We start from the raw sequence: 24,181 nt of genomic DNA on the forward strand, positions 1-24,181 counted from the left end.
AAATGTTTTCAGGTGTTTTGGGGATGCCAGTCGTGACGTGTGGCCCTTGCAGCTTTCTTCAAGCATGAAAATGACAAGAGAAAAAAACATATTGAGCAATAATCTGTGTGGTTATTGCTTATCTACATTACCTAAGTTCCGGGTCATGTTCTCTGATGCTCTGTCTGCCCTTAGGGAACTTCTGGCTGAGGATAACTAGGAATGATTGTCACGTATTAATAAATGGTGATAGCTAAAATGTAAGAGATGCCTGTATAACAGGCATTGTACTCTGGTATTTACCTGGGTCATCTCATTCACTTGTTACAACCAACCAATGAAGAGTAGATTCCTGTATTAGCCCTATTTGGCAGATGGGGACCCTGAGGTGTGGAGCAGTGTGACTTGCTCAAAGTCATGTGGGTGGGAAGGGCAGGGCCAGGATGTGAAGCTAGATCTGTTTGACTCCCAAGTCCAGGCTTTCAACAGGGGCAGTATATTGCCTCTCAGATGCATAGTCCTGGCTCAGTATGCTTTGGTCTCTTCTTTAGTTAGCACTGGCATTTCTTCTCCACTATTCTACTCTCCCCCTTCCCTTTCCTCCTACCCTTCCCAGGCCCTGGTTAGAATTTTCATGTCAGTGTAATGTGATAGTGTAATCCAGGCAGGTGTGGATCCCAAGCTTGGCTCCTTGCACTACCTGGAGGTATAAGCTTTGTCAAGTCGCTCAACCTTTGGGAGTCTCAGTTTTCTCATCTACGTGATGGGGATAATAACCTCATAGGATGTGTGTGGAATTCAATAACGTAATGCTTTTAAAGGATTTACAGGGTGCCTGGTGCACTATGAGAGCACAATAAATAGACACTGTTATTTGTGTTTTCCAGGGTCAGAAAAACATTTAAGAATGAAGTCAGAGGGAATTCCCCTGAGCTGGTTTCCAAATGTAATTAAGAAGGGTTGACCTTAAAATCCATTGCCCCTGGGAGGAAATTACTTCTGCTCTCCAGTGATGCCCAGTTTGACCTAATTGTGTCTCGAAAACACTGCTTTGCAGTGTTCTCCAGTGGGCCAAACTGTACCTCTTTTCTGTGCCTGCAGAATCAGATGAGGCCCTGAACTGTCCAATATGAGGTTGGGATTTGTCCACTGGTTCCGGCTCTCCTTCCAGGGAGCCGCAACCAGTGCAGCCAGGAAGGATGTCCACAGTTTTCTTTTGTCTCAAGCTTATTTCTCCTGGCTGCTCTTCAGCAGGAGCACGGGGTAAAATGAATGGGAGGAAGCTGTCAACTGCCCTGTTGGCCTTAGATGGACCCTTATCCGAACTAAGGGAAGCTGTGGACTTGGAAGAAGTCAGGAGTGGTTGAGTTTGGGGATCCCTTTATCATCAGGCTGCTTACCTTCAGATAACAACAACTGGCATTGAGGGAGTGAGCATTTACCATGAACTTAGTATTTTATGTAGATTTAAAAATCCCTATGTATATTTATATACAAATGAGGTCATACTGTATTCTTGGTTTTGTAACCTATTTTTTTTTTCACTTGGAAATATAGCATGGGCATTATGAAAACATTTAAAAGATTTTACATGGAACTTTTTGGAATGTTTGACATTTTTCATAATAAAACTTCAGAGAAAAATTAAACAAGTTATAGAGTTTTTAAATGCATGGTAACAAAACTGAAAAAACAATTTAAAAATTGCCTTTTTAATTTTTGTCTTCAGTGTCTTTCCACATGAGCACATTTATAGACCTGTTTCATTCTTTTTAATGGTGACATAGGATTCCACTGAATGGATGTATCAAAATTTATTAATTTCCTTATTAACTAACAGTTAGGTTTCTGATTTCTTGTTACCACAAATAATCCTAGTAACAGGATTGTACACAACCTGTAAGCACATTTGCAAGTATTTCTGTAGGACTATACCTAGATGTAGAGTTACAGGATCCTATGGAGTACATAATTAAAACGTTTTTAAATTTTGACAAGTTGTACCTCTCACTCCACAGATACCTCTCTAAAGACTGAATGTACCATTTTGCATTTATACAACAACAGATACCTCCCCAAAGGTTGAATGTACCATTTTGCATTATGAGTATATTATAAATATGTCTCCATGTACCTTTATCATATTTAAAAAATTAATTAGAAGTTTTGTTTTTACTGACTTTGTAGCCCATAAAACAAGTCTCAGTAATTTTATTTTTTCCTTTTTTAATTTTTAATTTTCATGAGTTCATACATAGTAAGTGTATGTATTTATGGGGTACATGAGATGTTTTGGTACAGACATGCAATGTGAAATAAGCACATCATGAAGAAAAGGGTGCCCATTCCCTCAGGCATTGCAAACAGTCCAATGATACTCTTTATTTAAAAATGTACAGTTAAATTGTTATTGATGATAGTCACCTTGTTGTGCTATCAAATAATAGGTCTTATTCATTCTTTCTATTTTTTTTTTTTTGTACCCATTAACTATCTACATCTCCCCACTACACTCTTCCCAGCCTCTGGTAACCATCACTCTCTCTGTCCATGAGTTCAATTATTTTGATTTTTAGATCCTACAATGTCTGTGCCTGGCTTATTTCGCTGAACGTAATGATCTCCAGTTCCATCCATGTTGTTGCAAATGACTGGAGCTCATTCTTTTTTATGGCAAAATGGTACTCCATTGTGTATATGTACCACATTTTCTTTATCCATTCATCCCAGATAGAGACTTAGGTTGCTTCCAAATCTTGGCTATTGTAAACTCTGCTGCAACAAACATAGGAGTGTAGATATGTCTTCAGTATACTGATTTCCTTTCTTTTTTTCTTTTGTTTTTGAGATGGAGTCCCGCTCAGTCACCCAGGCTAGAGTGCAATGGCATAATCTCAGCTCACTGCAACCTCCGCCTCCCAGGTTCAAGTGATTCTCCTGTCTCAGCCTCCCGAGTAGCTGGGATTACAGGCGTGCACCACCATGCCTGGCTAACTTTTTGTATTTTTAGTAGAGACGGGGTTTCACCTTGTTGCTCAGGCTGGCCTCGAACTCCTGTTGCCCAGGCTGGTCTCGAACTCATGAGCTCAGGCAATCCACCCGCCTCAGCCTCCCAAAATGCTAGGATTACAGGCGTGAGCCACCGCGCCTGGCACACTGATTTCCTTTCTTTTGGGTCTATACCCAGCAGTGGGATTGCTGGATCATATGGTAGCATGACATAGTGGTTGTACTAATTTATATTCCCACCGACAATGTGCACAAGGGTTCCCTTTTCTCCACATCCTCACCTCACCAGCATTTATTATTGCCTGTCTTTCAACTGGGTGAGATGATATCTCATTGTAGTTTTTTTGTTTTGTTTTGTTTTGTTTTGTTTTTTGAGACAGAGTCTTGATCTGTCCCTGAGGCTGGAGTTCAGTGGTGCGATCTTGGCTCACTGCAACCTCCGCCTTCTGGGTTCAAGTGATTCTCGTGCCTCAGTCTCCTGAGTAGCCGAGACTATAGGTGCACGCCACCACACCTGGTTAATTTTTTTGTATTTTGTATTTTTAGTAGAGATGGGGTTTTGCCCTATTGACCAGGCTGGTCTCAAACTCCTGGCCTCAAATGATCCATCCCAAAGTGCTGGGATTACAGGCATGAGTCACGGCACCCAGCTCGTTGTAGTTTTGATTTGCATTTCTCTGATGATCAGTGATGTTGAGCACCTTTTCATAGGCTTGTTTGCCATTTTTATGCCTTCTTTTGAGAAATGTCTATTCAAAGCTTTTGTCCATCTTTTGATTGAATTATTAGGCTTTTTTTTCCTTATAGAGTTGTGTGAGTTCCTCATATAGTCTCGTTATTAAGCCCTTGTCAGATGGGTAGTTTGCAGATATTTTCTCCCATTCTTTGGGTTGTCTGTTCACTTTGTTGATTGTATCCTTTGCTGTTCAGAAGCTTTTCAACTTGTTGTGATCTCATTTGTCCATTTTTTCTTTGGTTGCCTGTGCTTGTGGGGTATTGCTCAAGAAATTTTGCCTGGACGAATGTCCTGGAGATTTCCCCCATGTTTTCTTGTAGTGGTTTAATGGTTTGAGGTCTTAGTTTTTTTTTGCGGGGAGGGGACAGAATCGCACTTTGTTGCTTAGGGCTGAAGTGCAATGGTGTGATCTCAGCTCATTGCAACCTCTGCTTTCTTGGTTCAATTGATTCTCCTATTTCAGCCTCCCGAGTAGCTGGGATTACAGGCGTGCACCACCACGCCAGCTAATTTTTGTATTTTTAGTAGAGACAGGATTTTGCCATATTGACCAGGCTGGTCTGAAACTCCTGACCTCAGGTGATCTGCCCGCCTCAGCCTCCCAAAGTGCTGGGATTACAGGCATGAACTACTGTGCCCAGCCTGAGGTCTTAGATTTAAGTCTTTAATCCATTTTGATTTGATTTTTGTATACAGTGAGAGAGAGGGGTTTAGTTTTATTTTTCTGCATGTGGATATCCAGTTTTCCCACCATTTATTGAAGAGACTATCATATCATTTTCATGGCTGTGTGATATTATATTCTATGTGTATGCATGATTAACTCTTACAGTTTCTTATAATGAAAAATTATCAAACATGCAGAGTGGAGAGAATGATGTTATGAATCACTGTATACCCAACTGAGTCAAAGAGAATTTACATGTAACATGGATATAGAGAGGCAAGTCGCCTTTGGCTTCTTTACAAGTTTATATCTCACTACCCTTGTTGAGAGATCCTGTTTTCCCAAACACACCATTGAGTTGATTTATTGAGCTTGGGCAGACTCTTTAAACCCAAACTCTCTTGTCTTTTTTTTTCAAACAGCTTTGCTGAGATATAACTCACATACCATATAGTTCACTCATTTAAAGTACACAATTTTATCTGTTTTAGTATATTTACAAAGTCATGCAGCCATTGACATAATCTAATTTTAGAACATTTTCACCACTCCAAAAAGAAAACATTAGCAGTGTTATGAGTTGAATGGTGTCCCCCCAAACTCAGACTCATATGTTGAAGTCTTTATCCCCAGTACCTCAAAGTGACCTTATTTGGAAATTGAGTTGTGGATGTATTTAGTTAAGATGAGATCATACTGGAGTATGGCAGGTCTCTAATCCAACATGACTGGTGTCCTTTTAGAAGGGGGAGGTTTGGAAGCAGACACATACTCTGGGAGAATGCCATGTGAAGATTAGAGTTATGCCACCACAAGCGAAGGAACTCAGAAGCCAGGAGAGAGGCCTGGAATAAGCCCTTTCCTTGCACCTGCATAGAGAGCATGACACCTTGATCTTGGACTTTTAGCCTCAAGAACTGTGTGACATAAACTTCCAACTTTTTTTTTTTTTTTTTTTTGAGACGGAGTCTTGCTCTGTCGCCCAGGCTGGAGTGCAGTGAACTTCCAACTTTTAAGCCACTTGGTTTGTGACACTTTGTTAAGGTAGTCCTAGAAAACAAGTACAGTCATTCTTTATTCTCCCCAACCCCACGTCAGTCCTGTGAAGCTGGCAATCTGATGTCTCTAGATTTACTTATTCTGGATGTTTCATATAAATGGGATTATACAATATGTGGTCTTTTTGACTGGCTATTTTCATTTTGGGTAATGTTTTTGAGGTTTATTCATGTTGCAGTATGTATCAGTATTTCTTCTTATTGCTATATAGTATTACATTGTATAGATATACCACATTTTGTTAATCCATTCATTAGTTGATAGATCTGCCTTTTAAACTTTATGTTTTAAATGCCTCATATGCCTTTTAAATCAAACATTCTACAGGTTTGATTTCAGGGGATACTGATTAAGCACCTCTATGTAAAGTCCTGTGCTAGGTGCTGTAGAGATTAGGCATGAAAACAGGATATTCTTACCTTCTGGCAGTTTAGACTCTGTGGGAGAGAAAACAACATGCCAACAGCATAATCCAAGACAGATTACAAATTTACATGGTAGAATTGAAAGTAAAGTACTGCGAAGGCAAGAGGAATGGGAATTTGTGACTGGGGAAGAGGAGAACCTTCCCTAATGGGGGTTACTTGGAATATTGTCTTGCAGAATGAAGGGAGGCTTTTGATGAGGGAGGGAGATGAGATGAGTGGAGAATGAGAAAGGAATTCAGACTGAGAAAACAATGTGTAAACGTTTGGTCTGGATCAAAGGGAACCTAAAACTACAGTGCTACTAATCTTTTAGGAATTTAATATCCCTAACTAGCCAAATCATTTGAATTCAGAAGAGTGATATGTTGAGGTTGGAGAACGGGTTGCTTTTCCTTCACTGGTGGGCTACCAGAGAATTTGAGTGGCGTAGAGCTCAATATTTTAATTCTCCCATTTTTGGCTTTGAGTTGCGTTCTCTTGCCTCAGGTAGACCCATGTGGTCAGGGAAGTAGGTGAGCTACTTCTAGGAAACATGCTTGAAGTGCACTCTAAAGCTAGGCTGTATTTCTACACCTTGGAAGAGAAGCAGCTTTCCTCCCACCCCTCCCCACTGAAGAACAATTTGGGCCGAGCCAAGGGGATGGAGGTGTACTTGGTGGATGGAGCCCATGGATTGCAAGGCAGTGATGGCTTCTTCACAACTTCTGTAGATGGGGAAGCCTCCTGAGATGCAAGGCTGGTGGGCGGGATGCAGATGGATTTATGGATATACATTTGGATTTGGGAGAGGCCCTTTTGGCCCTCTCTTTTCTCCCAGCTCCGAGGATGTGACTAAGCTCTTCATCTAGGCTCTCTGGAAATTGGAGGGTATTTCCTACTCTTTATGCTTTGTGCTTGGGCAATGGAGCATGACTATCCTGGAGAAAAGTGAGAGGAGGCTGACAGTGTGGCCCCTGGACAGATTCTGTCCTGAAAATGAAACTACATTTACACTTCACCCAGGAGATATTTTTGATTTTGAGCAATTAATGTTTGCTTTTTCTTTATTTAGAACTCAGTGATATACACAGACCTTTGGCTGACCCCTTGAATAAACTAAGTGAGTAGTCTTTTGGGTACTGTGGGGCAAGTTGCTAGGTCTTGCACAAACTCAACTGGGGCAGGTATTGAGTCAGAGAATCCCTGGCTTTTCTGGCAAGTCTCTTCTCAGTGTACTGGGCTTGAGCTCTGGACTACTCATTGAGAATTCCTAATTTATGTCGTTCCTTTCTTCTCTTCCTTTGTTAAACAAATATTGTGAGTGCCAACTATGTGGCAGGCACTGGGATAGGTCCTGGGTATTCCTGGGAGAATCAGTGGTGATCAAAATAGTCTCTGCCATCATAGGGCTTAGAACTTAGAAGAGGGGACAGATAATTAAACAGTTACAGAACAATGTGGGGCTTGCTAGGAGGGAGGAAGTAGAGGGTACTGTAGGAACATGAGGAAGGGGAACTTCCCCTGGACTGGGGGCACGGGAAGTCTTATAGGAGGAAGTAAAGAAAAGGGGGAGTGTGGTGGTGGTGGAGAGTGTGGCAGAGTTGGCTCATGCAACAGTAAGTATGTGCCAAGCAGCACAAATCACAGGATCAAAGGCCCGAAGGCAAGAATGACATTGAAAATGAAAAGAAGTTCTCTATAGTTAGAACAGAGAGAAGGAGGAAGGAAATGATGAGAAGAAATTGGTGAGGCAGGCAGAGGTGAGTCCTTAAAGGGCCTTGCAGGCACCTTAAAGAGTTTGGACTTTTATCTCGAGGGCAATGGGAAGCGGATGAAGAATATTTTAAAAGTCACATAGTGACAGCATCCAAAATGCATTTGAGAAGGACTAATTTAGGGAAGAGGTAGCTGATATAAAGAGAAGAGGATAGATTCCAGAGATATTTATAGGGTGGAATCATGGAAACTGGGAAATGGGTTGCATGTGGGCTGAGGGAGAGGGTGGTTTCAAGGGAGAGTCCAAAGTTTCTAGCTTGAATAAGTAGCAGGATAGTTATCTTAATTCATTTTGCATTGGCAAAACAGAATCCTAGAGACTGGGTCACTTATAAAGAAAAGAAATCTGTTTCTTACAGTTCTGCCGGCTGGGAAGTCCAATATCAAGGTACCAGCATCTGTTGAGGGCCTTCTTGCTATGTTACCCCATGGTGAAAGGTAGAAGGGCAAGAGAGCACATGAAAAAAAGAGCAAGAGAGCACACTTGCATCCTCAAGCCCTTTTATAACAGCATTAATCCTTTCATTAGGGTGGAGCCTTCATGGACTAATCACTCCTCATCAGGTCTACCTCCCAACACTGTTGCATTGGGGATTAAGTTTCCAACACAGGCTTTTGGGGGGACACATTCAAACCATAGCAAGGGTGGTGTCTGTCCCTGGATTTTTCCTTAGCTTGTGGTGGGACCTTGGACAAGCCACCTCTTTCCTTGGATCTTTAGTTTTCTCATTGGATAGGTAATTAGACTCAATAGACTAATTAGACTAGGTAATAATTCCTAGTCACCAACTTGGCAGGATCATCATGGGGATGCAATAATAAAACCTATGTGAAAAGCAGTATCCTGTACTCTTTCCCTAGCGCTGACAGGCCCAGCAGAAGCAAAATGTGTGCCTCCCCTGGTTTTCTCTGTTTTTTCCTCCTTATCTAAAATTCTAAGCACTTGGTCTCTTAGGAACTGGTGAGACCTCTGCCCATTCCAGCAGCTGAGGCTTCACTGGGGACCTCTCTAGGGATTCTGAAACTGGCTTTTGTTGAAAACAATGATATCATTGAGTAGGTGGAGCTGGGCCTGACTTTCCTCAGCCAGTTGAAGGAGAAATGGGGTCTTTATGACTTCTGTACTTGTGGCTCTTTTCCAGCTTCTTCCATGGCTCCCATGTGTCTCACTTCCCCCCTTTCCTCCTTGCAGAAAACTGGCAGTCTCCACATTTTCTCCTCTTGCATCAGTCTCCCTGGGGAGAGGGCCAAAAGGGCCAAGGAGCTATAATGGCTGCATTATATCAAGCATGGTTTCTTTTTCCAAGGGCCCCCTTCTGGGGAAGGGAAGGGCAAGTCATGGAAAGGGATTCCTTTGGAGGGAGACTGGAGTGCTGGGGAAAAGGGTGATCTAAGTGTGGGGAGGAATGTCAGGCTCTTTGTATTCTAGAAGCTCTTTATCTCTTGACTCACTGATGCTGGATTTGGGGCTTGGGTAAGAATGCAAAGGTCAAACTGGCCTCTCTGGGATATGGTGATAGGAATATGGGTTTGGAGAAGGAGGGCAGCCATGTTGAGTGAGTATCCTTAGTTCCTGATCCCCAGACTAGTCTTGCTCTCTGCTCACAACACACACACACACACACACGCACGCACACATGCATGCATGCACATACACATCCCTTCTCCATAACAGTGTAGACAGCTTGTTATGAGAAACTAGAAATTGGTTACCACACTGGTTTGCAGCTGTTCCAGGAAGGAAGATGAGCTGTGAAACAGTGCCTTCTGGGGACCAGACAGTTACACCTGCCCTCTGCATGGTGTCAGCATTTGCCAAGCACTTGGGAACTGCAGGTTCCACGACAGGAGAGGAGCAGGAACCTAGGCCTGCCTCATTGGCTGCTGAAGCCCCATCCTGTAGCATAGTGCCTGCACATCACGGACCTCCATACATGTTTGTGGAATGAGCAAGTGGACTTGCAGATGCACGGCCTGCAGGGCCTGATGCTCAGAAAAGGTGCTGCATCTTGACCAAGGACCCCCAGCAAATAGTGATGAAATCAAGCTGTGAGAAACTCTGGCCTCCCGATGCCAGGTGGCCTGCAGTTTGTACCACATTACACTGCTTAATATGCAGTTATTCATGAGATTGCATGAATAGCCTTTCTCTCTGCCTTCTGGGTGTGTCTGGATGGCCCAACTCTTGGCTTGTCTACCACTGACATTTAGCTTACTCTAGTTCATTGAGATGATGGGTTTAGAAACAAAATATAACTGTGTGATGCTGGGCAAGTTGCTTTTGCTCGTTTGCAGATTCTTCCATCTGTGAAAGTGGAGGTCAGGGTTGGGCAGAGAGGGTGGTATATAAATAATGTTTCATTGTGGTAGACTCTGTAACTTACACACTAACCCTCGCTTCTCCTAAACAATCTTTTTGGAAAGGATATGGGGGAACGCATAGAATGAGGGAAAAGTTGAAAAACTAAGGTTTGGAAAGGTTGAGGTCCCAGAATGAATAGATGGTCCCTTCATGTACTATCATCTTGAAGTTCCGAGATGAGATCTGACTGTCCAGGCATATCATGAAGCATTCATTTGGCCAGGCAAGGGCAGGGACCTTGATCAACTCCAGGTGCCCTAGTCAGCAATGCAATGAGAAGGGAGTATTTCTTTAAATACAAATCAGGCCACTGTTATCTCAGGAAGGTGGCACAGATGCTAGGCAGGCTCCGACAATAGGTATCCACTATGATCTAGGAGGGCTTTCCAAGTTCTGACATCCTTGACTTATGCTTTGGGTGTGGTTTGTGCCTTAGTGTGCTAAGAAACACTGGACAAGTTTATGAAAGTTACTGGGATATTTAATCAGAGCCTAAAAAGCGCTAAGCACCTACACCTACCTGTTTTATGTTTGTTTGTTAGTTTCAGGGAGTGGTCCGCTTATTCCCTTTTTTCTAAGCATATTCTCACAGCTTCAATGATCTCAGACGGTCCTTCTCTTCATTTCCCCTGTGTCTTATCCACACCATTTTTCTTTATGATGTACCTCTCTCCTCATACCCTCTTACATCCGTCTTTCCCTTCAGGTTTTCTGTGGTGTCGGCTAATCTGATAAACACTGTGGTTATTTACCAAAAACTGGTTGCTAGAGAAGTTGCTCCTACTCACCATTTTCGCTTTTAAATTTTTCTCAGAAATACTAAAGGTAGCACCTCATTTCCCCGAACTGTTCTTATCTGATTTCAACAAATACACATAATGGACTATTCGAGACACTGGAAAACAAATTTGTAAACTCTTCTTGGGTGAGCCATTTTGAGGGCCCCTCAGGTCCCTGCCAGTTAAGTTGTCTGATCTCAAGAAGTCAGCTCTATTTGTGCAGAGAGGTTACCCATCTTCATAGAGGCAGCTAAGAGGGAGGCCTGAAGAGGGTTAAGTAAAGACCCTGCTGGCCAAAGGAGTCAGTGGTGCTCATCCAAACATCCTTTGGTATATAATGTAATAGCAAAACACAGGACCAGAAACTAGTCGGAAGGGTGCCAGGTCTTGTGGGGACTGGGAGAAGATGTCATGGGAAGTGGTTGGTGAAAGGGAGTGTTGACTTAACGCATTGTTTGGAAACTTCCTTAATAGGAAGTTAAAGAAAACATACTGAGTAGCGTTGGCCTTTTGCCAGGCTTCTGGATGGCGCCATTTTGCCTTGGGAGTATTGCTTCCAAAGCTGCTCCTCTGGCAACGATGGTGCTTATTCAAGGGAGTCCCTGGAATAGGAGGAGGTCCCAAGTTTTTACTCTAGGAGCAACCTCCAAAGTTCCCCCTTCCTTGGCCTTTCTGTTCCCTCATAAAGGAATGTGTCTGCTTGCAGCCCCCTGGACTTATCAGTCCCTTATTTGGCTTTGGGGCCATGCCTTTGGCACGTTGGTTTGTTTCCATTCCTTTGGAGTCAGAGGTGGAATGAGCACTGATGCAGAAATCTTGGTTCTGAAGCAGCTCTAGCTGTCTCTTCCCTGCTTGTCTTTCAGCATCTTAGAAAACAAAACATTACTCACTGAATTTATTTTGTCCCAAATCTAGACTAGCGCAGGCCATGACATTAGAATAGCACTCTGCTTTTCAGAGACACTTTCCAGGACCTGTCTGTCCTGGGCATTGCCATTTCTGTTTGATAGAAAGGGAAACTGAGGCTGAGTAGTTTGTGACTTGTACCCTATCACCCAGCTAGTTAAAAAATATTGTCAAAATTTATAAACCCAAAAAGAGAGAGACTAGTATTATAAGCCTCAGACAGCCATTACCTAGATTTAACAATGATCAAGATTTTGGCACGTGTATATATAGTTAGTGCTGGAGAAAATGATAGCAATATTTGTAAAGCGCAAATACTTTCTACTTTACAAATAATTCTTTCACATTTGTTCATTTTATCTAACAAATAGTCATGTGATCTTCCTATATGCCAGGCACTATTCTAACATCTTACAGGAGCACTGTGAAGTAGATTTTATCATTCTCCTCATTTTTATGATGAGAAACCATAGGCATGGAGAAGTTACTGACCAGTCTGAACTCACACTACTTATAAGAGCTAGGATTTGAAAGTATTTTCTCATTTGGTCCTCAGCATCGCTGTGATACTGACGGTGATTATTAGTCTGTTCGTTTTGCAGTCTAGAAAATGGAGGGGGTTTATGTGGCTCACGTGAAAACAATTTTTATACAAATGCATAGTGAGCACTTCTCGAAGTTTTATTTATCTAATTAATGGGGGAACCAGCAAGATGATAAAACTGGTTTAAAATTAGATAAGGGAAACTAAGATGTGTTTGTGTGGGTGTGTGTGTGTATTTAATAGTGAAAAAAGGAATGGTGAGATAAGATTGCTAAATGAGATACAAAACTAGTTAATATCCTAGGGGCTGTAAAACCATAACCTTTGGGGTTATCTTTTCTACTAGATGGAAAGATTTGCATTTCTGTTGTATCTTATTAAGTTTTTACAAGTTAACATCTGATTTTACAGAGTGGAGCAAGGGCTGCTGTAATTAATTGTAAATAGTACATCTTTCAAAGCCACATTCTTCCCATAAAGACCAGAGAACAATAGGCAGGCCTCTGAGAGTCTAAAGCTTGGCTATGCTCTGTGTTTTTTAATTTAATTTTTTGAGATGGAATCTGGCTCTGTCACTCAGGCTGGAGTGGAGTCGTGCAATGTCAGCTCCCTGCAACTTCCGCCTCCCGGGTTCAAGCAATTCTCCTGCCTCAGCCTCCTGAGTAGCTGGGATTACAGGCACGCACCATCATACCCGGCTACTTTTTTTTTGTAGAGAGGGCTTCCGCCCTGTTGGCCAGGCTGATCTTGAACTCCTGGCCTCAAGTGATCCACCTGCCTCGACCTCCCAAAGTTCTGGGATTACAGGTATGAGCCATCGCACCTGGCCCTGGCTGTACACTTGTGTGACATTGAGAGGAACCATAGTCATCTTTTGCTTTATTTCCAGGCTTTGGAAGGGCAGTTGCATAGTGCGGCTGCTGCTTAAACCAAAGCATTCTGACTTTCCCTCTCTGCTGGGCTAGGATGATCTTTAGATGTTTGGAAGGTGATTAGGAGGCTAGACATGAAAAAGAGAATTAAAAATGTTAAAATTGCTCAAATGGAGTAGAATAATTCCCACAACCTGAAAACATAAATCACCTGAAAAAAAAAAACCAAAAAAAAAAAAACGATTAAAAATACAGATTTCTTTTGGAATGGGTCTGACTGTTCCTGTCGTTGGCAAAGGCCTCATGTCTCTGATATGAGGCCAAAATGTTTAGATGTTTGGAAGGTGATTAGGAGGCTAGACATGAAAAAGAGAATTAAAAATGTTAAAATTGCTCAAATGGAGTAGAATAATTCCCACAACCTGAAAACATAAATCACCTGAAAAAAAAAAAAAAAAAAAAAAAAAACGATTAAAAATACAGATTTCTTAATCCTTCCCTAGAGAAGGCAGGGGATTGTGTATTTTTGAACAGTCTTTCCGTGTTGTGCAGTTGCTGGGCTAAGTCGCATGGTGAGGACATTATTACGAACAGAGGCAGGATGAAGACCCTCCAGGTGAAATAAGAGAGACCAGAAAAGCAGGACCTCCCAAGGCATCATCTGGAGACTCTTGGAAGAATTAGATAGAGAAAGACCCAGAGAAAGGAGGTGTCAGCAAAACTCGCTACTGAGATAAGCAGAGTGATGCTCGCCTATGCTGAGCTCGTCTGCAGAGAGTGTTTTTCAAGGTAATTTGGAAATTGTTATCACTTTATCTTCACTGGTTTGCTTATCTGAAGCAGGAGGAAGAAGGTTTGAGCTCCCAGAAGATGTTTTGCAAATTCATTTTAGCGTCACTGCTCCTTCCTCTCTAGAGGGTGGTTTAGCATAGAGAGGCATTTGAAATTTGTCTGATGATAAATAGAACTTAAAGGAATTGTCCTGAGTTTGAAGCTTCCGAGCCTTAGGAAAGATGGGTCCAAGCTGTTTTCAGGCTGCAGTGTACTTTTGGGGCTGGCTGCTTGTACAGGTTTCAGTTCTTCTTCCCTAGAGAGTCACCTGATGTTTTATGTCCAGTATTTGGGGGTAGCTTATTTTCCTAGGTGGAAGTCTGAAGATGCAGGTTTTGCTCGGGGACTTTCGAATCTAAGTGACACAGATTTTGCTCAACTGTAGTGCTGGCTACTATTCTAATGGTGCTGAGACATGGCAGTGTCCTACTGATTTCTGCCTGTCCATGGGCTCCTGAGCACGGAGCAGACAGAGCGGGAGGCAGCAGGGTAGAACAGAAATTGCTTTTCTATTAAAGCTAGAAAAAAGGAGTGGGCGGAATGGGAAATCTTGCACAGTCCTTTCTCTTCCTGGATGCACATCACTCATAAGTCGTTTCCTGAAAATCCTAATGCAATCCAGTGGTGAGAGACGGCTTCCTGCCGGTCTGCTGAGCCAGCCGCTTGTTAGGGAGGAGATGAGAACAAGATGTGGTCAGAGAATGGGGCAGCTGAGCTGGGCCGGGCTGCTCAGTGGCCATGTGCCCTCCTCTCTGTGGGATAGCAGTGTCCTTTGGTTCTGAGAGCAGCACCTGAACACATGGGCGTATATGGACCCAGCTTGGGAGAGTTGCAGAGTTGTTCAAACCGATGGCTGGGCCCTAACCCTAGAGTTTCTATCTGATTCATGAGTCCGAGTGGAGCCCGACAATTTGCATTTTTAACTAGTTTCTAGATGATACTGCTGCTTCAGAAAGGGTGGTTAGGTGAAAGATGACGGCAGATTGTTTTATGCAGATTCAGAGGCCGGAACGAAGGCCTGTGGGTACCAGTGCCAGAGGGGTAGTTTTTAATCTGGAGTAAAAATTAACTACTGTATGTGGTCAGATATGGAGTAGGTAGTCTCAGGAGCAGCCTCTCCCAAGAGGTGTCCAGTGGTGAATGGCCATCTGGCAGATTCCTACATGAGATAAAAAGTTCATTTATTCATTTGCGAGTTTATTCACTCATCCACTCATTCACAGAATGCACATGTACTGCCTGCTTGCTAGGTGCTGGGGGCTGGGGAGAAGCCTTCAAAGACACCGAGGCCCCTATTTTTGGGGAGCTCACAGTGTAACTGGAGTTTGACTGTATGATTTCTAGGGTTCCTTTCAGTGCTGAGGGTCGGAGAGTCCTGTGATGATGGGGTAACGTCACTGGATGGATGATTAAAGTTTTCCCCCCTTGCTAAGCTTCAGAAGAGGCTGAGAATGTTTTTACCAGGAGTGCATTTTCTGTGGGAAAATTCACACTTCCCCACTGACACCTGGAATGAACCATTAAACTCTGAACTCCTGACCAGCTGTACATGGCGCAGTGTGTGAAAGCAGACCCAGGAAATGGGCTGCAGGAACGAGCACGCTGCGTTTTACCACCTCTCTTAAGCGATGGACTGGGGAGTTCATGGCTGGGGAAAGTTAGAGAAACTTTCTGGGTTCTTCTGTCATAATCCCTGTTGAAAGCAATAATGATTATCACTAACTTTTACCGAGCTCCACTTTGTGCCAGGCATGGCATTAAGCCTGCTGCATTTATTATGTTGTCTGATCCTCATCACAGCCCTGTCAAATGAGAATTTCATCCTCTTTTTTGTCTAAGAGGAAACAAAGGTTCAGAGACGTACATTTACTTGTTCACGGCCATAGAGACAGTAAATGTCAGAGCTGGAATCAAAACGTCAGTTTTTCCAGTGTCCAGACCATGCTCTAAGCTCCCAGGACACTGAACTACTCATCCATCCATTCATTCAGTAACTAGTTAAGTGGTTTTTTCATTGAGCAAATGTTGAGCACTGACATAAACCAGTGAGCAAAACTGCTTGGCCTCTGCCCTCCTGAGGCTTACAGTTTTTCTCCCTCAGGCAAATGGGTGACTCCTCCCTCGAATCTTGGGCTAGTTAGATGCTAAGGAGAAAGAGAAAGGACTGGGAGACAGATTCTGTCAAGTTAGCCACTGACCCAAAGTTTCCATGTGAATGAGAATTTCTCTTCACAAAGCTGGGGTTTGTGCTTTGCTTTATTTTTACATTTTCCTGTTGGGCTTCTTTTCTTCTTGTCCAAGGCGAGAAGTTGAAGACCTTGACATAGTACAGGAGACAATTCTTGTGGCATTTGCCTTCTGACCACACACTGGGGATGGAGGGAAATCTGAGCGATCCCAGAACTTAGAGCTAGAAGTGACTCTGGAAGGATTCTAGAGACCCTCAACGATGACCCTCTCTTGCTGGGAAATGTCACTTCCTTTAAAACCTGGGTTATCCCTGCAGATTCCTTTGGCTTTCTGTGCTGGCCACAGCCTACATTTTCTTCTTTTTAAGAACAGTTTTAAGTTAAAATTTCAGTTTTCAAAACACCTCTCTGACAGTTAATTTAAAAGTCAACCAGCTTCAGAAATATGCAACTTATATTGTGAACATCTTCTGCAACTCCTGAGATAATCACCATCAACAAAGGTCATTTGTTTCTCCTTTTTTTTTTTTTTTCTTTTGAGACAGTCTCGCTCTTGTCACCTAGGCTGGAGTGCAATGACGGGATCTCGGCTCACTGCAACTTCCACCCCGCAGGTTCAAGCAATTCTCCTGTCTCAGCCTCCCGAGTAGCTAGACACCTGCCACCACACCCGGCTAATTTTTGTATTTTTAGTAGAGACGGGGTTTCACCACATTGACCAGGCTGGTCTTGAACTCCTGACCTCAGGCAATCTGCCTGCCTCAGCCTCTCAACGTGGTGGGATTACAGGTGTGAACCACCACACCTGGCCTCTAATTATTTCTGATGCCTGCTTTAGAGTGTGTAGTATTTGATTTTCAATGAAATGGACTTTTAAAATACATACTCTTCAGAACTTTACTGTTGCTGTCTAACTCCATTTTAGACATCTTCCCATATTAGTACATACAGAGCCACATCATTCTCTTTTTGTCAGATTCGAATTTCTAATGGTGCCTTCCTTTAGAAACCTTTCTTGCCCCTTGACCTGGACTTTTTTTTTTTCTTTTTCCTTTTTTTTTTTTCTTTTCTCTTTTTTTAGATGGAGTGTCGCTCTTGTCGCCTAGGCTGGAGTGCAATGGCATGATCTTAGCTCACTGCAACCTCTGCCTCTCAGGCTCAAGCGATTCTCCCGCCTCAGCGTCCCGAGTAGCTGGGATTATAGGCACCTGCCACCACGCCCAGCTAATTTTTGTATTTTTAGTAGAGAAGGGGTTTCACCATGTTAGCCAGGCTGGTCTTAAATTCCTGACCTCAGGTGATCCACCCGCCTTCGCCTCCCAAAGTGCTGGGATTATAGGTGTGAACCACCGCGCCTGGCCGACCTTGACTTTCTCTAGATCAATTCTCCCTTTAATGAGGCTGAACTATTAATAGTTGAAAACATCCATTTGACTCTTGTATTTTTCTTTTAATTTTTAGAGAAATTCTAAGAATATTTATTGGAGTTGCCTGGACTTTGGTGAGGAGATTCTTAACCTCTACTTCAAGGGGTCTGTGGTGAGAGAAACCAATGTCCAAGTTTAGAAAAGAAAAAAAGGAATTTATTGGAAGGGTAACATAGAATTACCAGGTCTCAGGGAATCTGAACCACTAAGCGTCAGAAAGGGCAGGCAACGGAAGCTTAGGGAACCCTTGCAGCAGGCACAGAAGAACAGATGCATTGCTTCCATCTGTTCAGACCTGGCAGCATCACTCCGCTGGCCAGGTCACCCCTTGGCCAGGGCCAAGTAGGACTCCTTGATTGACAGTCTCACCAAAATACACATCAGAGAAGAGGTATTCCCTTAAAGAAAAATTGGTCTGCTGATACTAAAAATTGGTAGATCTAGTGCTGGAAAAATCAACCAAGGTGCACAATAGGGTTCATAGGCCCTGGAAAATTTTACATGTGTTTGCATGTCTGTTTTCCCAGGACCCAGACAAATACTAAGATCATTGCTTTAGTTCTGTCAGTTCGATCTAGTTGGAGTGATGTTCCCATAGTGATGATAAATTATATTTAATTTACATTAAATATAAAATTAACAGCAAACTTCTGGTTTTCCCTTTTGTTCCTTAGCCCTTAGTGGCTGCCCAGTTTCTTTTGCATGGAGATGCTTGGGATAGTCCTGCCTGGTTCAGTTAAAATCACTAGTTGTTGTTGCTAGGAGAATGGAGTTCATCCACTTATGATATAAATGTCTCTTTTTATTTTTTGCAGGCAACTTTTTGCTCCTTCCTACACAGAAACCCATTATACTTCAAGTGGTAACCCTCAAACCACCACACTGAAATTGGAGGTGAGTTCAGGTCAACAAATGTCTATACAGCAGCTGTCCTCTCCCAGCACCACTCCTAGGACCTCAGGAGACGCCTGATGGAGTTGGTCCCTCCCCTGAAGGGAGTGTTTCCCCCAAGTGAAGACCAAGGGAGCAAACCAGAGAAGCAAAACATATATTTGATGTTTCATAGGTGCTCCCCCTTCTTTGCTAGCTAAAATGGCTAAAGAAACGTAGACTATTTTAGGGTAATTGCATCTGATTACAGTTGGTGCAAATTACTATGAAACATACATGCTCTTTACTTTATGTTAATTACCCATATATTAACGAAAGTTTTAGTAAAAGGAATGACTTACTCATAATCCTGTCATCTCATCCAATTAGATGTTTGATCAGTCCTTTTTAAATGGATGTATAACATTTACCGAGTTGTAATAACTGTGCATATACGTTTTGTAGTCTGCTATTTTAATGTGATTTTTAAGTTACGAAGATTTTCTTATTTTGCTTCTGTATTCATATTGGACATTTTTTCCCTCAAAGTTGTTTTTGAGTAGGGATGTTTACACAACGTCAAAGATCTTTCATTTAGAAAATGATCTTTCAGATGGTTACATGTCAGTTTGCTTTGCCGCACTCCACTGGTAGACATTTAAGGTAGTGAATGATACACATTTCATGGTGTCTGGTTCTTCTTACAGGGATGCCTATTGGAATTTGTAGGCTCAGAACATTGATTCTCAACCAGGAGAACCAGTGGTTTTCCTCTGACTCCAGGGGACATCTGGTAATGTTTGGAGGCAGTTTTGATTGCCGTGACTGGCACGGAGGATCTACTGGCATCTGCATTCTATAATGCATAGGACAGACCCATCACTCCCCCACAACAGAATTATCCAGCTCCAAATATCCGTAGTGCCCAAGTTGAGAAACCCTGGATTCAAGTGACCATTCTCAAAGTCTGGGCTGGTGAGATGGGGGTAAAGAAGGGAAGACGCACGCTGGTAGGAGCAGCAGTGACCTTTGCCTTTGGGGCAGGACGTAATGGACTACTGAGGCACACGGACTGGGAGGTGCGGTGTAGAGAACAGCAGGAGAGGTCCCTCCACCTCAGGACTCCTCCAGCAGCTTCCCATTGAACCTGAGTACTCTAGCAGGCCCGTTCTTTAAAATATCCCTGCTGGAGTGCAAGTGTCCAGCAAGATAACACTGGCCGCTATCAGTCATTAACAGCTCAGATTAGTTCACCAGATTACCCCTGGATGGGGAAAGGGACACAGGACAGGCAATTTGTGTGTGTGTGTGTGACAAGAGTCTCACTCTGTAACCCATGCTGGAGTGCAGTGGTGCGATCTTGGCTCACCGCAACCTCCGCCTCTCGGGTTCAAGCGGTTCTCCTGTCTCAGCCTCCCCAGTAGCTGGGATTACAGGCATGCACCGCCACACTTGGCTAAGTTTTGTATTTTTAGTAGAGACAGGGTTTCACCATGTTGGCTAAGCTATTCTCAAACTCCTGACCTCAGGTGATCCGCCCTCCTTGACCTCTTAAAGTGCTGGGATTATAGGCATGAGCCACCACGCCTGGCTAATGTATTTTTAGTAGAGATGGGATTTCACCATGTTGGCCAAGCTGGTCTCGAACTTCTGACCTCAGGTGATCCACGTGCCCCAGCCTCCCAAAGCACTGAGATTACAGGCATGAGCCACCATGCCCGGTCACAGTTTTTGATAGATCCAAGAGACCTGGAGTATAGTAACTGGGTAGTTCAGGGACTGTATTATGTGGCTGAATGCGAAGACCAGTGCTGCCTTCTTCACCAAGACTTCCCTGGATAGGGAAGGAGTTGGTAGTGTGGCCAGTGCCTGCAGCAAAGTTGGGCTGTGTCTTCTCATCCCCAGGGAGGCTGTCTCGCTGTGACTTCATATTCTTCAATGCCCCTTGGTCAAAACTTTTCCTCTCTTCTTGAGACCTCTGTTCTCTGCCTCCAGGGGCAGGGGTGGGATGGGGGAACAGGCATGCCTAGAAAGCCTAACTATGACAACCTCCTTCAAACACCCTCCTCTGAGTTTGGATCCTGCCACTTCTATACCCACAGCTCAAGAATGTGTCTCAGTCCACAAATTTGCCATGAGCTCACGCTTCCTGCTATGAAAGCCCCCTTGGGGTGGCCCCATCAGGCTGAGAAGCTGAGGAATGCAATGACTTCATGACTGATTCTTGACTTGTTCTTTGTGCGCTCAGCTTGTGCATTAGGCAGAGATGTTGTAAGGGCCTTTCAGAAATAGAGGACTGGAAGAGAACTCCCCCTCTCCCAAAGTCCCCTCCTTCCAGAAGGTCTTGTTGGCTGAAGCACATCCTAGCTGAACCTTGGGACGGACAACTCATTGTTTGCTTATATCCCCTGCTACTAGACTCTTGCAAAGCTCCCACCCAGGCCCATGGGGTTCTCAGTCAGACTTCTCGTTTGGGAGCCGAGATCTCAATGAAAAATGGGAATGGAATAAACCACTCAGCTGCCCTTGACCCGAATGTTGGAGACTGCACTCTACTACCAAACTTGGCCTGGGGTAGCTGGAATTCTGGCAACCTTATCAAGACTCATCAGCCAGGCCTTTTGGCGACAGCCTGCATCTAGGTCAGGCGGCTGGGGGAATGGGTCTGTGAATGTGTTCCGACAGAAAGAATGACACGGTTTGCGATCTGAAGCCAAGGTTGTTATCTTGGCTTTAACTAGTTATATGACCTTAAACAACCCCCTTGACCACACTAGTGTTGAGTTTTCTCCTTTGTAAGTTGGATATGCTGATATCTGACTCGCAGGGCTGTGGAAGGGTAAGATGAATCACTAATTTTTATGGGAATTCATAAACATCTTTTCCAACCCCACATTTTACAGATGAGGAAATTGAGAGAAGAGGAAAAGTAACTTGCTCAAGTTCAGATAACCAGTAAGTGGCAAGGCTTAGTCTAGAACTTGTCTCCTTTGTTGCTAGAGAAGCTGGGGATAAAAGAGCCCTGACTAGCCAAGTTCCTCCTTTGCTACTGCTGAGAGAGGCAGAGGATGGAGCTTGGGGCCAGGCTGGTGGGGTTCCAGTTTCCACTTTGCTGTGTCACCTTGTGAATGACTTAAAACCTCTCTTTCAATTTCCCCCCTTTAAAATATGGCAATAATAATATCTACCTCATAAGATTGTGGTCAGAATCAAAGGGAAAAATCTGCCTAAGTTGTTCAAGCAGTAAGAGCTGGGTAGATATTAGCTCTTTTATTTTAGACATAGGGCCTCGCTCTGTCCCCAAGGCTGGAGTGTAGTGACATGATCACAGCTCACCGCAGCCTTGAACTTCTGGTTTCAAGTGATCCTCTCACCTTGGCCTCCCAAAGCATTGGGATTACAGGCATAAGCTGCCATGCCTGGTTAGATGTTAGCTCTTATTTTTTTATTTTATTTTATTTTTTGAGACAGAGTCTCACTCTGTTGCCCACACTGGAGTGCAGTGGCATGATCTCAACTCAATGAAACCTCCGCCTCCCAGATTCAAGCGATTCTTATGCCTCAGCCTCCCAAGTAGCTGGGATTACAGGCGACCACCACCACGCCCAGCTAATTTTTGTATTTTTAGTAGAAATGGGGTTTCACCATGTTGGCCAAGCTGGTCTCAAACTCCTGGCCTCAAGTGATTTGCCTGCCTCGGCCTCCCAAAGTGCTGGGGTTACAGGTGTGAGCCACCCCACCTGACCTCTTACTGTTAATAATATAAGTTGTAGGTGTCGTCGTCACATGAGATAGTGTATGTGAAAGCTCTGTAAATTATAAAGCATGTTACAGAAGTCAGGTGCTCTATTTTCGAGAGAACTGGAGTTGTGAACACTCTTAGCATCCATTCAAAGATAGGAAGAGGTGCAGGGATTCTTCACAGCCATCCCTGGGTTTCAGTTCTTTCTTTTTTCTTTTTTATTTTTTTGGAGACAGAGTCTCGCTCTGTCACCAGGCTGGAGTGCAGTGGTGCCATCTCGGGTTCAAGCAATTCTCCTGCCTCAGCCTTCTGAGTAGCTGGGACAACAGGCGCACACCACCATGCCCAGCTAATTTTGTGTATTTGTAATAAAGACAGGGTTTCACCATATTGGCCAGGATGGTCTAGATTTCTTAACCTTGTGATCCGCCCACCTCGGCCTCCCAGAGTGCTGGGATTATAGGCGTGAGCCACTGCGCCTAGCCTCAGTTCTTTCTGTTAACCAGCATTTTGAAACTATACCGATACACGTTTCTGAACTCCTTGATTCTTGGTCATTCCAACTCCTCTGAGCCCCATTTACCCCACACAGGCCTGGCCCCTCTTCTCCCCATGAATAATCCTGTGCTACAGGGCTCGTGGCTTCCCTGTTGAGTTCTAAGGACCAGGTTCAGGACTTGAGTGCTTCATGAGGGGCCTCCAAATCCCAGATCCCAGGGATAAGTTGAGAAGCCACATGACAGGCTGGCATTTGAAAGCAGTTGGAATCCTGGCCAGGAGGAGGGTTTTGCCTGCCACACTTCCTTTCATAATCACAGCACAGTGACTTTCCTTTGTGCTCCTCAAGGGTGACATCTGACTTGTTTAAAATCCAGAAGAGTTTGATGCAAAGACAGGGGTTGGCTCTGTCCCTCCTCCTGACTGTATGAGCTGGAATGGGCAGAGAAGCCACATTGCTGGCCGACGGCTCATATGCAGATGAAAGGGCACCTGTGTTCTGGAGAACGAGGCCATGTTGAGTGTCAGCTTGGCCTGTATCCTTTGATCTGGCTGCGTGGCTGGCTGGGTAGGATGGAGCACTGGCACAGCTAGGGCTTTGGATTCAGCCTTTTGGTGGGCTTCCAGGTCCCTTGAGGCCATATTATTTGATAAAGGAGAATTTCATGATTATATGGTTGCCGATGTTTATTGCCTGCCACTCTGGGCCAGGTACTCTTACTAGCTCCTTTATGTACAATATTCTCACCACCACTCTGGGGGATAGAGGCTAAAGACACTGAAGGTCAGAGAGAGGTTGTGGAACTGCTTATGCCTGGATTTAAATATTCCTGGCTATGCCAAAATGCTTGAATTTAATTATTCGTCTATACTCATGCTTAGAGCTGGGAGGGAGGTGAAGCCAGAGAATACGGACACATGGGATAGCTGATTACTGGGTCACATCCCTGTCCGGTGGGGACAAAGAAGCAACTGCAAGCAGCATGGTCCTGGAGGTGGGGGAAAAGAGAAAGCTTCTGTGTCTGCAACTGTGTGGTTTGCATCCATCCCTTTTGAGATCTTTCCAGAACTTGGCTCTACCCTGCGGGTTTTACCTTCTCTCTGTTCTGACCAGTGCATCTCTCTTGACTTATTTGGGAGGAAGCCTCTAGGAATGTATCTCTTGTTGTTACCCCTCCATTTGTTGGACACAGTCCTGATTTCATCCCTGTCTGTCTGGTTTAGTGCGTTAGCATGCTCAACAGTGCATATTTGCTTCCTAAATTCTATGGTTACCTGACTTATAAAACACTCAGCCCGCACCTGAAATGTTTGTTTCAAGCCCCTTCTTTTGGTTTGTAATTATATCTGTTTGGATTTCTCATTAATGACTGCCTCTCACAAGACCATAAGCCCCATGAAGGCTGAAGCTGTGACTCTATTTGCTGGCTATGGTGTCTCCAGGGGCTGGCCCCAGGCCTGGCACAGAGCAGTGCTCACAGCTGTTTGTAGTGATGGAGGAATTCTGACAGCTGTGAGACACAGTGGC

General features: G+C 43.9%; 1 protein-coding gene across 2 annotated transcripts in view; it reads left to right on the plus strand.

Annotated features, from left to right (window-relative positions):
• Positions 1-24,181, plus strand: part of ADAM19 (ADAM metallopeptidase domain 19) — a 100,813-nt gene that overhangs the window by 21,714 nt on the left and 54,918 nt on the right. For both annotated transcript variants that reach the window (XM_011966707.1, XM_011966706.1), the window contains exon 4: positions 18,359-18,437. In XM_011966707.1, coding sequence (XP_011822097.1) covers positions 18,359-18,437 — 79 coding nt within the window. The remainder of the gene's footprint in view (positions 1-18,358; positions 18,438-24,181) is intronic.

This window comes from Mandrillus leucophaeus, unplaced genomic scaffold (assembly GCF_000951045.1).
Source record: "Mandrillus leucophaeus isolate KB7577 unplaced genomic scaffold, Mleu.le_1.0 Scaffold77, whole genome shotgun sequence".
NCBI classification, from domain to species: Eukaryota; Metazoa; Chordata; class Mammalia; order Primates; family Cercopithecidae; genus Mandrillus; species Mandrillus leucophaeus.